General features: G+C 38.3%; 1 protein-coding gene across 3 annotated transcripts in view; it reads left to right on the top strand.

The window, feature by feature from the left end:
• KLF3 (KLF transcription factor 3) overlaps positions 1-16,146 on the top strand; it is a 33,200-nt gene extending 17,054 nt beyond the window's left edge. For all 3 annotated transcript variants that reach the window (XM_073342286.1, XM_073342287.1, XM_073342285.1), the window contains 4 exons: positions 4,575-5,070; positions 5,675-5,825; positions 9,506-9,666; positions 11,546-16,146. In XM_073342286.1, coding sequence (XP_073198387.1) covers positions 4,575-5,070; positions 5,675-5,825; positions 9,506-9,666; positions 11,546-11,727 — 990 coding nt within the window. In that variant the 3' untranslated portion in view covers positions 11,728-16,146. The remainder of the gene's footprint in view (positions 1-4,574; positions 5,071-5,674; positions 5,826-9,505; positions 9,667-11,545) is intronic.
• The last annotated feature ends 798 nt before the right edge of the window (positions 16,147-16,944 follow it).

Genomic DNA, 16,944 nt, shown 5'->3' with positions numbered 1-16,944 from the left:
GTTCCACCTAAAATAAAGTGAATATTTGTTACAAGCATTTGTTAAATGCTTGGGCAAAGACAGTGACAATTTACTTGCCAAGTTGCTTTTTTTTCTGCGGTGCCTACTTTCTTCTGGAATTGAAGTGAACAACCTTTGTGTCCCAAAGCAGTCTCCAAAACTATTTGGTTTGCAACTTTTTAAGATAAAGTGCCCTAGCTGCATGATACCTTGAGGTATTTTGTAATTAGTGCACTTGTAAATAAATCTCATCTTGTAAGCATGAATAATAAAAATGTTTTGGGGGAAATTATATAGTATTTCAGGTTAAATCCTGGTCACCCTTCTCATGTGACTTCAACTGGACAACTAACCCTGTCAAGTAGTCGAGTTGTTTCACCACAAACTTTTTTTATGAAATGTAGCAATTAATATTTAATCTTCTGTGGTGATATAGTATCCTGTAGTATTTCAGCAATCTACAATTGACTCTAAATTGGAGTTAATTATATTCTGAGGTATTTTGCGTTATTCTCTTACTTGTAAAATGTTCCTTGCATATTGGCAGGAGATCCTCTATTTTTAGCATTACAAAACAGAAAACATTTTTATATTGTCACTGTAAAGTTAAGGGGTGTGTGTTTGATGGGTATGCAGTATTGTTGTAGCCGTGTCAGTCCAAGGACATTAGAGAGACAAGGTGGGTGAGGTAATATATTTTGTTGGACCAACTTCTGTTGGTGAGAGAGACAGGATTTCAGCCACACAGAGCTCTTCTTCAGGTCTAAGAAAGGTACTCCCAGTATCACAGCTAAATGCAAGGTGGAACGCATTTTTTAGTATAAATAGTTAGCAGATAGTGTAAGGGACCAATCAGGGTATAGTGGCCCATTACCACCTCTGCAGTCACAGGACAATGGTGGGATTCTTTAACAACCCTCAGTTCAGTACAGATCTTAACCCCATGCTTAACTCTGAGCATGTGAGTAGTGCTATTGGCTTCAGTGGAAGGCTCACCATGTTATTAAGTTGTTTGCTGATTTGGAGCCATCTTTAGGTACATCTTTCACACAAACCATCACTGTTAACTGAGTTCCTACATAGAAGAACGGGATCTACCAGTAGGAAAAGATCTCTTATGGGAGACCTTTCTTCACCCCCTGAAACTGCAGGCTTCAGGGACACTGGCTGCTGTGACTGGAGGTTCTGGAAGGCCAGGTAGTCACTCCTAGTGGGGAGCAAGATCACAGACCACTTCTCTTGATTACTGTTGGGAGTTCTTGTAGTAAGAGATTCTTCTTTACTGCTCAGATATGCTATTTGAGTCTGTTTGATTGACAGAATACTCTTACTTTACATTGATCTGTAATGTCATAGCCTGCCCTTTTGTTTCAGTTTTTTATGTGCTTAATATAATGTAGAAAATGGTTGACTACGTTTTGGATGATTTTTATATGTATAATCTGAACTGAGAAGTTTGTTAAACTTTTTTCTGTTTTCTTTATACCTGCATTGACTTCTAAGGTTTTCTATACCTAGCATTTCTTCTTTTACTTTTTAAGATTACAAAACTAAGTAGGAAAAAATTCTGTAAGGAAAAACATTGTCTCCTACTTTTTTTTATCACTAATGTTTTCTGCAGTTCAAATAGGAACATGGCAAGTAAAATCTCAGAGTGAAGGAAAGCTTAGAAAAATGAGACAACCTCTCCAGTCTGGCACAAAAGAATAGCTGACTTAAGTCAAATATGTGCCAGTTTAGTTACAACAATGAAAACCTTTCATTCAAAGCAATTCAAGAGCAGGTTTGAATCCCCAACAAATCAAGTGTTTTAAAAATATAATTGTCGTCATGATAATTTTTGAAGTCTTTATTACTTTGAATTTAAGCTCTAACTTTTCCAAACTAATACTAAGAAGTTCCCCAAACAGCTCAGAATCATTGCAGTATTTTTCTGCACTACTGTTTTAATAGATTGGCATTTTTCCAATGTGTTTCATTTGACCTGGAGTCTTGAAAGAAAGAAAAATGTTTTAATGAACTAGGTTATAGCCCAAAGGTGTTTCATTCTTCTGCAGATTCCTACTTTACTGAAAAAATTCTCTCCTCTAAACTAAGATTTTAATTGGATAGTCTTTCTTCATTTTGCCTTTCCAGTACTCTGTTACAATCCTCCTAGGCCTTCTCAATACAGCATGGTTTTAAAAACAGAAAGACTTGTTAGGCCCCAGTTCTGCAGAAACTTTTGCAGACTCTGACACAATGGGCCTACTCTTGTGTATGAAGGCAGTCACATTCACAAATGTCTGTAGGTTCAAGACCTTATATTGGCTGAATATAAGATTACTTTACTTGAATGAAAAATATTCTAGGAATTCTACTATTGTTCACTGATGTTGGAACGCAGTTCAAAAAATTAATGTACACATAGTGATGTTGTGATAATTCTTCCAGGGTTCCACTGATGTCTAGCTGTACCACTAAATGTTTCTACAGCATAGTGAAGTCAAGTGGACTTTGTACTGTAGGCCAATAACATAAGTTTTAACACAAGCACTTAATACAGCTTACATATTAAGTGTTTGAATTTCTATCTACATCCACGCCTTAATCAGATTCAGCAGATGCTAAATACTGTTAAATATTAAACTCCATCAGTAGTCTGTGGCCTTGATCACTCAGAATTCTAATAAATATAATTATTTCCTTATCTAACAGTGCTCTGTGAGTTCTGTATATATCTTGCTCTGAGATGCACACATGCTAAAATAGTTAAGATTTAAAACATTAATTCCTGTGAACTTTATTATCAAAAACAGATACTAATATGTTAGCTAAATTATTAATTTACTATAGGTATAAGCATAAGTTCTATTTTATATGAAAAATAATCCTTTAAGATCAATTGAATATAATTGCTACAAAGATTCTTACATTTAATCCATTATATACTTTTAAGTAAGTTCTAGAAATGAAAAATGTTGTTATCAACCACATAGGTGGCAGTTCTCTTCAAATTTACCTATGTGTATGTAACTTTTTTTAAAAAGTTAATGCTAGTTATGTGTATGCATAGAGTACAGAATAAGCTACTCAGCTTTGTTGCTGTATCTACCTACAATCTTAGGAGTGCTGCAGAAGAACTTCCCATTTTCTAAAGTGTCATAGAATTGTTTCTTGCAATAATCAAAACAAAGGCAATAACTCCAAAACATTTTACAGTAATGTTTTTGGCTAAGCTTCAAATGAATAACAGTTAAAATATACCTGGGAGGAGGAGGAGAATACAGATGTAAGAGCAAGGCAAGACCTAGCTAGAATTTTTAGCCCTAACAAAATGCATTTAAAAATACTGTGGGAGTGATTGTATACTAGAGTCCATTAGCTTTATGCTCATAAATTATCTCTATCCTTACCATTTTTAAAAATTTACACCACACACCCTTTCTGGTCCAATGTGCTTCCAAAAATCTAAACTGTGTTTTATTCCTGTCAGGAAACAGCATAGCTACAGAGTGAGGATTGACTTATCCAAGAACCACAAGTGGAAATTCAGTTAATAAAACTGCTGATATCAAAAATTAGTAGAATGGATAGTCTACACTTTGTATAGTTCATATTTTGGCACATCTCATCAGTTCATATAACTAGTTATCTTCATTAAAAATAACATTGTTTTAAACACTTTTAATACGAGAAACTGTTCAGTAGAGTATCTCAGTGGTGATACATATTATGCAATGCTATGGTGATTCTCAGTGTTTTACTGGAAAATGTTATTGCTTAGGTATGAAAGGGTCAGTTATGGGCCTAATCTTGAATGGGCATAAGCATCATCAACTTGCTTTCCTTGACTTACAGGAAATTCTGACTCAGCACCTCAGATAATCAGACTTGGCCCCCCCTTCCGGATAGCTGTTTTCCAAGTTTAAAACAGCTAAGTTAGCTGCATTCTCCCCAACCCCCTTCCAAAAAAAAAACACTGAAAAAATGGTTTAGAATGTACTCATTTCCCAATTTGCTTTTTCATATTTACTGTCTGTGATACTGTTTGCAGAGCTCAGTTGCATACGTTTTGGTTTGGGAGGGGGGGGTTGTGTTTAGATTTCTGTTTTAATGAAGATTGAGGCACAGTGTTTTCCAGTTATTAGAACAGTCGGGAGATTTAGGATGCCTGGGTTCTATTTCCAGCTTCACCACTGTCTTGCTTAGTCTTCATAGTGCCTGAGTTTATCCATCTCTAAATGGGGATAGTACCTAATGTGCCTACCATGAAGGATGGACATGAAGCTTAATAAATGTTTGTAAAGCACTTTGAATATGTCTTGAGTTGTCTGGTTATTTTCTCTGTTTCATCATGTATTGTGTATTGCTTCCAAATGATTAGTGAATCAGGAATTAAATAATTTCCCCTGTGAGAAATCTTGTACATTCTCTCAGAGAAAGGAGTACATGAAAATGTCATGTCTGCATCTTTTTTGTTTTCCTTCACTTGATCAGTCATTAGTAACTTAGCACTAGATTTTTATTTTTTCCCCTGTTATGGCTTCTGTATCAATTCTCATCTTCTTTTTTTTTTTTTTTCCCTCTCACAGTCATACCAGTCCAATTACATGGACCAAATGAAGCCAAACAAATACAGTGTCATTTATCCTACCCCAAATATGTTGCACAATAAATTCTATCCAACCCCAGAAGGACTAGCTAATGGAATCCAAATGGAGCCAGTTGACCTTACAGTGAATAAACGAAGCTCACCATGTTCAGCTGGAAGTTCTCCTTCTCCTCTGAAATTTCAGACTGTACATAGAAGAGCCTCACCTGGATTAACTTTGTCCTCTCCCAGCCCGCCTATGAAAAAATTCACCCCACCACCTCCCCCAGGAGTTCAGCCTTTTTCCATGCCATTAACAATCCCTCCAGTAATGGCTGCTCTTTCACGCCCTGGACTTAGGAGCCCTGGAATACTTCCAGTTATACAGCCACTTGTGGTCCAGCCTGTTCCTTTTATGTATGCTCCACATCTCCATCAACCTATAATGGTGTCCACTGTTCTTGCAGAAGAGTTGGAAAATCCAAGTAGCATGCCAGGTGGGTGCTGTTGTGCTACGTTTCTCTTTTATGCGGGACCAGTGCTCTTTTACGCAGCACAGTTGCCCTGGGCACCAACTTCCAGGGGCTTGCTGTACTGCTGTGCCATTCAATGGTTTGGGGTTGTTTTTATTTTGGGGAGGAGAGGAGGTGTTCCTCCACTCCATTCAGCTGGCTATAAGGGGAGGAGGAGTTTTGTTTTTTTAGTTTGCTTTGGTGTGGTTTGGTTTTTTTGTTTTGCTCTGTTGCTGTGGAAAAGGGGCATGACACATTTTCTTCCCTGGCCAGCAAAACAATTAGTGCCACTACTCCTTTTTTGCTAGTCAAATCTGGAAAAATAACTGTGTATCCCTGAGTTTTTTAGGGTAAGTCAGAATATTTTGAAGGGAAATGAAAAAGAGAGACAAATATTCTTTTGTTTTCTTCTAAAACATACAATACCTAGACTTTACTGTGTGAATATTTTCCCCTAGTTTTACTCAATCAAATTCTGCTCTATTGATACCCATATAAATCTATTGATATCAATAACTCACATAACTCTTTATAACTCTTTATATATTTGATTCTTTTATATATATATATATGATTTTTTTTCCTCTAGTGCCTGTAATTGAATCTTATGAGAAGCCCACATTAAAGAAAACGATCAAAGTAGAACCAGGAATCGAACCACCAAGAACCGAGTTCTATCCTGAACAAATGTCTCCTCCAATGATGACCTCCTTGTCTCCTCAGCAAGTAATGTTGCAAGAGTAAGTAATTAGTCCTAAAGTATCTATCTTCAGTTGAACAATGAAGCATACTGCCTGCTATACATTGGGTTCCATATACGGGGGCAACAAAAGTTCTTTGAGGGGAAAGCTACTGTGCTTTGAAGCATGTAGTAAAATATCATAAATAAGGGTTGCAGACTGTAAATGAATTGGAGTTTGTGCTTAGTTTTTTCCCCCTCTTCCCTTCAGCCTCAGCAGTGTAATGGTTAGTATGAATGCTATGTACATGTGAACTGCATAGATCTTCTATAATTGTATAATGTGTTCCTAACGTGATATAGGGCCCAGTCCTGCAAACCACTACAAATGGAGCTTCCAGTACAGTCAATAGTAGTTCTTCCTGTAATAGTCTCGCAGAATCAGGCCCATATTTAAACAGCTATTAAATTGTGGTAACCTGGAAAAATGTTACATTGGGGATGGGGTGAATTTTTGTGACCTTTTCTTAGAGAAGCAGCAACACGTCCTGGTGGTAGCAGGCCTTTGATATTTCCAGGGAGAAACTCCTCAGGCTACAGAAATACCGTTTTTGTCCCATGTAACTCCATTCAGATCTACCTCAGTTGTAGTGTTAAAAATCACCATTTCCTCAGGGAAATTCTGGCAGCCGCCACAGTCACTGAACGTTCTAGAGAGCCTGGCCCATGCTTCTGCCAAAGCAGACGACACTATGCTGGGAATGCCTGGGAATGCCAGATCAGTTATAGCAGTAGTTGGGGAGAGCTGGGCTGGGCTTCCCCCAAGAATCCCTCCATCCTCGACAGCCTGGCACATGGCCCCAAAGTCTCATCCCTACCAGAAGCATCATATGGGACAGGAGTCCCCTACCTCCCAGGGGTGCAGGGAGAGAACGCCAAGCAATAAACCCCTGGATCTAGTAGTCTAGGGTGGAGCAGAGAGAATGAGCTGGGCTGGACTCCCCTGGATCACCCCCTGGACCCAGCATAGGGCACCAGCAGCCCTTCCTCCACTCTGGAATGTCAGCCTTCTCCTACTGCCATGTAGTGTTGTTAGTCCTGTAATGGTTGCAATCTGAGCTGTAGTGTTGAAGGCTCATGGTTCAGATCCTACTATTGATGCATGATAGGGAGGTCATTTGTGCATAATAGTTTTTAACTTTGTCCTTTCAAAAAACCCTAGGACATCATATACAAAATATTGCACTAAACTAACATTATTTTAGTCGCAAAATCAAGCACTTGAAAGTTAGTCAGATTTTGAGTTTCGCATGCAACCTTAATTTGGTCCGCTTCTGAACGTGCATTATTATATTTATATAATAACATGCTATTTTTCTACAGGACCCTTGCCTTTTCAGTGCATGGGATGTACATATAAGGGGACTGAATGAAGGTGGCACAAGCAACCATAAATCTGGCATTTTCTAACTCTTGAGTGCTTGAATTTGCTATCTAAATATTGAAAGGGGAGGGGGGTTGTATGTAAAATATATAAAAGCCATTGACGTCTTACAATGAGCATTGGTGGGTTGTACAGTCTAGCTATCTTAACCCAAAGTCAATATCTGTTGTGTAGGAATTAAAGAAATATCCGAGTTCTCCCTTTAAATCAAAGTTCATGTATTGTTCTCAGACTATTGCCATACACAGACATGGATGAAACGTAATATGAAGCCTTAATTTTGTGTTTTCTTGTTTGTGTGAAATCAAAGTTTGACTCATGCTACCCTCATCACGTGGGCTGTGGGTGTGGGGACAAGGCCGTGCTTAAATAAACGGTCATAACATGATTTTTGGAAGACATTGTTAGCTGTTTGAGAAAAACACCCACATGCGCAAGGCTCAAATGAATTCAGATATGCTTGTGTAAGCAGAGACAAGACCTTATGGAATTACAGATGATCTTTTATTTCAGCAGTTATTTAATAATGTTGGCCCTTCTTCGGATACCATTGTCTCATTTCTTAAACCAGTGTCCCACTCTGGAAATCACTTGCAGAATTTTGTAGTATTGCAGGTTGGCTTCCCAATGGAAGAGAAATAAGAAAAAGAGAGTCTGCGTGTACTCTAAGTGTAACTTGCTTTATTTATACACCTATACCAGTCTGGAACAAAGGCCATCACAAACTGCATGCAGGCAACCTCCTCTTCCACCAATGTCAGCTTGCACACCAATGCCTACTTCTCAAGAAGCTGGTGTCTAAGGAATTGCCTCCAAATACAGAGAATAAAGCAGAGAATTTACTCTCTTCTGTCTGCCACAACATCTGTCAAAGGACTACTGCATAACAAAACTAACAATAATAGAACATTTCTTCTAAGATTAAAATCTTGCTCACATTCTAGGAACATGTAGGACTGTATAACAGCATTATCTGGTGAGCCCATCATAATATTTTAACTACAATTAATATGATGTTGAACAACAAATCTTTCCATCGCTGGATATGCTTTTTTGAGTTACTCATGGCACCTTAGGCTCACAAAGAAGTCACCAAGTGACTCAGGACTCATAGCTGTGGTGAGCAACCTGCGGGCCGCATGTGGCCCATCAGGGTAATCTGCTGGCGGGCCGCGAGACAGTTTGTTTACACTGACTGTCCTTAGGCACGGCCGCCCCCAGCTCCCAGTGGCTGCGGTTTGCTGTTCCTGGCCAATGTGAGCTGTGGAAAGTGGCATATTAAGTTTCACTTAAAAGCTAGAAAATATATAAGACTCTGTAATATGTATTCATTAATCAGTTGAAAAATGTGTCCGGTGAAGCTGTGTGATTTAAAAGGCCTATCTGTTTAAAAATATATATTTTGCTCTTTTCCTTCCTCTAACATTGGCATAGAAGGCAGGTTCATGACTGTCCCAGTGATTTTATATATGCAGCTGATAATATCCTTAGAAAGGTGTGTTTATTCAATATACACATAATTGTGTGTGTGTGTGTGTGTGTGTGTATATATATATATATATATATATATATAAATATATATAAATATGTATATGTCTTACCTGAATAGTACCTGTGGGGTTAAAGGCAAGAAAATCATGTTTATGAAGGTGGAGTGCCAATTTCAGACATCCTGTGGGTGTGACATGCAGTCTAAACTCTACTTTTAGGAATTGACGTCAGTCGTAAAGGGAGGCCGCACCCTTCTGCCAGCACCAAACAGGAAATTCTTAATTACTCTCTAAAGGAGTGGCTGGAACAATAAAAACTCTGAGTTCTGCTTTAAGACTAAAGATATGATGTCTTTAATAATATGGAAAAGCTGTTTTAAATTAAAAACAAATTAGCTGACTTCTAAGGAAGAATAAAAAATGTAAACAAAAGCAATGAAAGTTAACTGGAAACTCAGTGAGAGAGTTTGGAAATCCTGAGCATACTTGCCTGAGAAACAAGAGTCTGACTTTCATTTCTTTATAAGTAAAAATAAATTAAAATCCAAGCATGCTGAGAAGAATATCTTTGGTTTTGCTCATGCCACAAAGTGAATGAACTCAAAAGAGGAAAGAATCAAAATATTATTGCTAAAATCTATGAAATTTGCTAAGTCGTCTTAAATTCTTTTACGTACATGTAATGTAGTTCACACTGCCAAGAGACAGAGTGGTAGTGAATAAAGGGGCTTTATTGTGGATCACTGAATGAGGTTTACTTTGTCAAATACTTTTCATCAGTCATAACCTATATCTTCACTTTCATAGGAATCACCCTTCAGTTATAGTTCAGCCAGGAAAGAGACCTTTACCTGTGGAATCTCCAGACACACAAAGGAAACGCAGAATACACAGATGTGATTATGAAGGTTGCAATAAGGTCTATACTAAAAGCTCCCACCTAAAAGCTCACAGAAGAACGCATACAGGTATGAGTCTTGGTACACTTTCCTTTCATCCATATTGGTCTGGATCAGTCCAGGCCAGACTTCTGGTTTCTGCAGAAGACCAGCTCTAGATATCTAACAGGTGCTTCAGGCTTTTTCAAACTAAAGGAAATATATGGGCTAACATAAATTTATCTGAGTTCTGTTTAAAGTACAGACCACCAAGACAACATTTTAAAGAAAGAAGGGGTAAATCAATCTAACCGTATCTCCTTCTGCCAGCTCACTGAGTCCTAGTCACATGTCCCAGGAAGTCCCATTGTGTAGTGGTAAAATCTTCCCTTTAGTCCGGGTTGGCTATGGAAACCCAAGATTAAAATTCAGTGGTAATGGTAGGTTACATGTCAGGTATAAATGGTGAAGTCAGGCAGGCTAGACAGGTTTGACATTCATTTGGGTTTGCAAAATGAGCGACAGGGAATGGATCACTTGATGATTATCTGTTCATTCCCTCTGGGGCACCTGGCATTGGCCACTGTCGGAAGACAGGATACTGGGCTAGATGGACCTTTGGTCTGACCCGGCATGGTCGTTCTTATGTTAAAATGTGTGTAACATGGGGTATGTCTACAATTGGAGCTAGGGGTGTGAAAGCTCAAGGAGAAATATTCACACTAGCTCTGATTGAACTAGCACACTGCAAACAGAGTGTAGCCACAATGACATGAGCAGTGTAGCCACCCCGCGTGCCTGCCTGTGGTCTCAGTTGGGTACGTACTCTAGGCATCCCCTCCTGCCTGCTGTGCTGCTCCGGCAACAATCTGTTCTTAGCACTCTAGGTCAGTCAGAGCTAGTGTATATCTCCTTGAGCTGGGAATAACCCCCCTCACTCCAAGCTTAAATATGCCCTTACAGGCAATGGAGTAGAAGGGGGATGGAGCAGGAAAAGCAGCTAGCAGGAGGCTGTAAGTCAAAGTAAGCTCCTCCTAGTATCTCTTATATGCTCATGTCGGTTGCTTTTTTCTTTTCTTTCTGCTATACCCACTTCTGCCCACATGGCATGCAAGGTACTCATTTGCACACCCACCAAATGCCATTCACTGCACTACCTCACAACTTACATCACTGCTACATTTGGCTTTGAGAATTCCATAGGAGTAGCACTCATTTACACAGGCCTGAACTGGGTGCCAAATGTAAAGTGTCTGTTAAGGTTTCGGCATTGCATCCAGCCACTCTTAAATACTGGTCAGGTTCCTTCTGAATGCTCTTTTCTAAGAGCTCCTTTCAAATAAAGATGTCCCCATACCTATTCTCAATCACCATGTTCCAGGCATGCCTTGACACATTGTTTGGACATACACTGGAAGCTTGTGACAGTAAGACCTGTTCAGAGAAGATACAAGGCCTGATTCCTAGTTACACTATGGCCATTTACTTCCCAGCAATGTAATGGAGCTTAGTGGAAATGAGAATCAGGCTCATAGAAAGGAAATTAGTTAAGCGGATCCACCTTTAACTATACCTCTTATGACAACATCATTATTTACATTACAGTAACTCATAGCGACTGCAACCAAATTGGGACCCTGTAGTGTTAGATGCTGTACAAACATGTAGGGGTAAGAAAGGAAGAGATGTGTTGACAGAGCAATACAAACAAGATGTAACACACAACCCTTCTTGACCTAGTCACTTCATGCACATTTAGAAATTCATAAGCAAACCAAGAACTTCACAAACTATGCTAGCTAGATAGGTCAGTTTGGGTGAGTAGAAGAGAATTAGCTGGGAGAGAGAGGATGAATCATATGGTATAAAGCAGTTCACATGTTTGTGTGTTAACATTCAGAAACACCCTGGAGAAGCCCCACCCTTTTTTCCCCACTTTAAATCCCTCATTTTCTGTTCCCTTTCCCAGGTGAAAAGCCATACAAGTGCACCTGGGAGGGATGCACGTGGAAGTTTGCTCGTTCTGATGAACTAACACGACATTTCCGTAAACATACCGGAATCAAACCCTTCCAGTGCCCGGACTGTGACCGTAGTTTCTCACGCTCGGACCATCTTGCTCTCCACAGGAAACGCCATATGCTAGTCTGAATGTCTCTTGTCCCTCAACTCCCATCACACTTTCTTTTTTACATGTGCATTTTAATTTGAATTCAGCTGGTCTGAATCTCTGATCTTACACAATTAAAAGCTTCCATATGGTCAGTAATAGATGTTATCTAACCCTGCTATGTCCTTGCCACGGGTCAGACCTAAAGAATGTGAACATTTTTTTTTTCCGAGGGATGCTAAGCAAACCCTTCCTGCAGACAGTATATGTTATGTATTCCTTTGTGAATAAGGGAATTTGTAAACTAGCAACTTTGTTGGTTTTGCCATATAATATAGCCAGCATATATTGATCAACTAGTAAATGTTATTGAATATCCAGTCCTTGCCAGAGACTTTATTTATGAGCCCTGCAAAGGATACGCTCTCCTTTTATGCTCAACAGTGCAATGAATGGACTTTCCAACATTGCTGGTTACAGCAGCGTGTTTAAAGCAACACTTTTAGAAAGACACTTCTCACTGTAGAAATCCCCTCTGCCAAGACAGTGAATGACACTGTAATAGCTAACCTAAGCAAAGTACTCTCTTTACATCATGAAAAATTAAGTGATAACTGATTTGGGCTAAATTAATAATATTATTTGAAGAATCATCAGCAGAAATTGATGTGTACACATGATTGTGCCTCTAAACCAACGTCACCTATCTTTTGTATTATACTGCAGTACGTGAGCTTGTGTTTATTGCATGATGCTTTGGTAGATTCCTTAAGTGTGTGATTCCTGTGTGACACTATCTCTGTTTTGTGTGCAGCCATATAGATGGAACACACACGGTACTCCTATGACATGACATGAAATGACATTCATAGAGACCTACCATACCTCATTTCAGGGGTAAAGATGTATCCCTTGATAATCACTCCCCTGTGTTTCCTGTTCTTTTAAAAACTTCATCGTACCTCAAAAGCAGCAATTGTCATATCAGAATGCTCCAACCTGTACCATTGATGGAAGTGAGTGCCAATTTGATACACTACAGTATTTAAATTTTAGTTCACAAGATTTTTTTGATGGCAAAAAGCTAAATGGCATCCAATAGGAAGCACTTCCTGTGAGAAATTGAGTTGTGTAAATGTCTCAAATGACGAGAGTAGGCTTGATAAGCCATTTAATGACTCTGTGATTTGATTTGTGGCTCTGTTGGTTTCTTGATGCTAGGTGGACCAAGAGATCCCATGGATGTGCTTGTTGTATTAACAAATTGAGTCAGAAAGGTTCAACTCCCAGTTTCAGTTAACAAAATAAAATAAATAACCTAAAGTTTGGTGCTAAATATGTTCCAGAACTTTGGAGATGTTAACTGCATTAAAAGGGAGGTTCCTGCATTTATTAGTTGGCTGCTTTTGTGGCACCGCATGGAAACAAGATGTATTTGTCTAGACTGTTATGCACCACAACGTTTTTTGTTCAGTTCATTATGCAAATCAGGCGTAGTTCCTGCAATATGAGAATGTCAGTCAAATTTTCACTTCGTGGAAAAACCCACTGGAAAAGAAAATATCTGCATGCTGCCCTCTATGCGAAAGAATTTGAGACCCGGTGGCGCAGGAAGTGTTCATGACCCTAAACACTGTGGACACCTGGAAAATCCTGCAGATCCAAGAGTTGTGCCAGTTTACTCTCTTGGCAGTGTGGTTCACATTTACCTGACATCGACAGCTGCTCCCCTCTGTCAGCAAAACTGGCAGGAAGGTGCGCGTCTCCAATAGTATAAATATAGGCCAATGTATAGATGTTTGGGAGGGTAAAGAATAAAATGATACCTTACAGCTATCTGAACTTTAATGCTGAGTGTCAGAGTAATTAGGGATATTTTCACTTATTGTACAGAAAAGTGCAAAGGGTGCTTCTGACGTAAAATATGAAATATTTCCCCTGCTCTAAAATTAACATATACTAAAGTATGGAACTGGACATCCATTTATCTAAGGCAGCAGTTCTCAACCAGGGGCCTGGGGCCCCCTGGGGGGCCGTGAGCAGGTTTCAGGGGTTCCACCAAGCAGGGCATTAGACTCGCTGGGGCCCAAGTCAGAAAGCTGAAGCCCCACCACATGGGGCTGAAGGCAGAGGCCTTGAGCCCCACCACCCAGGGCTGAAGCCAAAGGTCCCAGGCAATTGCCCTGCTTGCTACCCCCTAATGCAGGCCCTGGCTTTTATATGCAGAAAACTAGTTGTTGTGCCACAGGTGGGCTGTGGAGTTTTTATAGCATGTTGGTGGGGCCTCAGAAAGAAAGAAAAGTTGAGAGCCTCTGATCTAAGGAATCTCTTACCCTTTTGCAGTGCTGTGGTGTTACACAGTCAAAACATACAGTGAGGAATGAGAATTTTCATACCATATCTCCCAGCACTTGGAAGTTTTGTGTGAATGCTGGTGTAAGGGATCTGAGCCACATTCTGCTCTCCTGCACCACTGTAAGTCTGGAGTAACTTTCCTGGAACCTATGGAATCCTGGAATTGAAGCTATGCCAGATTTATAGTTGTGTAACTGGATAGAAATGTAATTACCAGGTAAATTCTCTCAGCCTTCTGTTGATACGTGGCTCTGTCACGTACGAAAAAACTTCCTGGAAAGAGAACTAGCGTAGACTAGACCAATTTTTTTTTTCAAGTGCCTGTAACATCACAGAATCAAAATTGATATCAAAATTAAGCTGTAGTTATTTACAGCTAGCTGTTCCATACCTGAAGAACTCTATTGACTTTAATAGGGGCTCCACACAATGAGCTGCTACAGGCTCAATTCCTGAATTTGAACTTTTAAACATATCACAGGAGGATAGGTGTTTGGCATGCTGTGGATGAAAACAACTCAATTAAAACCTGGAAACAAGCAGATAGGATCCTATAAAGAAAGGCAGGTGTCAGACATTCTAATTCCATTTCTATTTTTAACTAATTTATTCACATCAAATTTGGTATTTTTTGTGACATTAAATTTCCTGTGCTGCTAATTTTTTTTTTTTATTTTTTTTTTTTGGTCTTCCATAGAACAGTTTTAAGTGTTTGCATCTTTTGCTCACTATAATCTGGGGCTGCGTGGTCTTCTGGCATAACTCCACTGAAGTTAATGAAGTTACTCCAGCAGAGCATTAAATCCCTGACATGTAGGCTATTAAATCAGCTGTTAACCTGTTTGCCTCTGTTAACGATATTTATAATGAGTTGTAGGGAGAAATACTGTTAAGATGCAATATAATTATAAAATGCCCTTGGCCATATGCTTTATGATATAGGACATTGACAGCAGGTTTAAATTTAAACATTAAATAGAATCTTAATTACTGGTAACTAAATAAGATAGTTTCATGTAAATGTTTTGTTATAGGATTTTTCACTTTATATATGTGGCGTCATATCTTCTGGGAAGTCAGAAAAGTGATTACAAAGTAAATTTTATCTTTTTAGTTCAAAATGTGAATCTGCATTTTAAATGGGGCATTAACTCTAACTTTAGTTTGGGGAGTGCATCCAAAAAAAAAATATAACTAAGGAAATACTAAACAAGTATCAGCTCCAGTCTAGAGAGCTCACTCCTCCTCTTGTTGACCTGAATGGAAGCAGGACTGGGTCTAAAGACACACACACAACTCTGCTGCAGGATTTGCTTTGTGTATTTAAAAGAAAAACCTGTGCACTAGCAGTATTGCACTGTACAGTATGTAACTTGGAATACCATTATACTGATATTGTACCTGTATGTACCATTCAACATTAAAATGGATTACATATTTCCGAGACAATCCTTCGGAGTTAAACAGGTATGACAGTAATATGGTTTTATTTAAATATACACTGTAGTTCTGTAGTGATCTAACGCCACAAGCTTGTCTGAATATGTTGTCTGTGTTTTGTCTCTGTCAAGGTTAGCAAACTGTAAATGAATGCAAATCGTTTCTTAAACAAAACAAAAAACATTTTACATGTATTAAGAGGGTTACAAAAATGTTCATTGTCTTACAGATATTAGCACTTTTCTGCTATTTATGTACTTTAAATGTTAGAGGGTCAAAATAATCTTTCTGCTTAGCATTTCTTAAAACATTACCTGCAAATGTAGCAGGGATATTACATTTACTTTAATACTTGTATAAACTATACAGAAATTTTTTTAATAAAATGTAATATATTTTATAAGCTAATAAGACTGGGTAATTAAAGGTTTCTAGCATGCATTACTATAACTTGCAAATACTGAAACATTTTGGTAATCTTTCTTACTAAAGATGTGAATGTTTAATGTACTTTCACTGTTTCTACTTTGGTAGTCCAATGGGAATTCAGTAATGACATTTTGTCATGTCAAACTGTGAACATAAATTTGTACTGTACAGTCCTCATACTATATACAGTATACAATATGTATTATACTTGTTAATAAAACCATCAGAATATTAAATGTGATCATGTAGTTATATACCATACAACAGAGTATACTTACATATGAACCAGGAAGTTCAGAAAAGAATCTTTCAAAATATGTAAAATCAGCACTTGTTAAAATGCAAAACAAAAAAATCCAGAAGCTCAATTTCCCATTTCTGAAGAGTTTTTTAGGATTCAGAAGTCAGATTGCTGGAATATCTAAAGCACCACACATATTTTAATGCAAAATACTTTTATATCTATTAAAGAGTATGCTGATCTATGAATCATATAGAGAGTCAAGGTAGATTCACTACAGTCCATGCACCACATTTCTTATGGATACATCTGAATAAAGAGGGTAAAGCAAAACAAAAAAACATAGTGCAAACAGTTCACTGGATTTTGATTCTATCTACTCTTACCTCTTTATTATTTGCTGTTCCCTAGCAACCAAACTTTTTTATACTAACATTTTCAAAAAGTTAATTTCAATTTCACAGTCAAGATTAGTTGAATGAATGAATAAATAATGTTTGAGGCAGATGTTTATTATAAGGTATAGGTCATCCAATCACGGAATAGAAACAAGACTATATGACATTGGGATGTATGAATTCCAGTTACTGAATCACTGACTCAATAATTGCTCTGAACTGTTTGTGAGAAATCCAAGCTCAGATAAATTGGTAAAAACAATTAACCCCAAATTCTAGTTTCACAACCAAGTCTTGATGAAAGATTTTGCACAGCTCATAAAGCAGATATCCCTTTCTCATATGGCATAGTTATAACATTCAAGCCAACTCTGTCTTTACAGCCGCCCCTGTTT

This window comes from Lepidochelys kempii, chromosome 4, assembly GCF_965140265.1.
Source record: "Lepidochelys kempii isolate rLepKem1 chromosome 4, rLepKem1.hap2, whole genome shotgun sequence".
Taxonomy (NCBI): Eukaryota; Metazoa; Chordata; order Testudines; family Cheloniidae; genus Lepidochelys; species Lepidochelys kempii.
The sequence above is the reverse complement of the archived record's forward strand: the minus strand, read 5'-3'. Positions and strand labels throughout refer to the sequence as shown.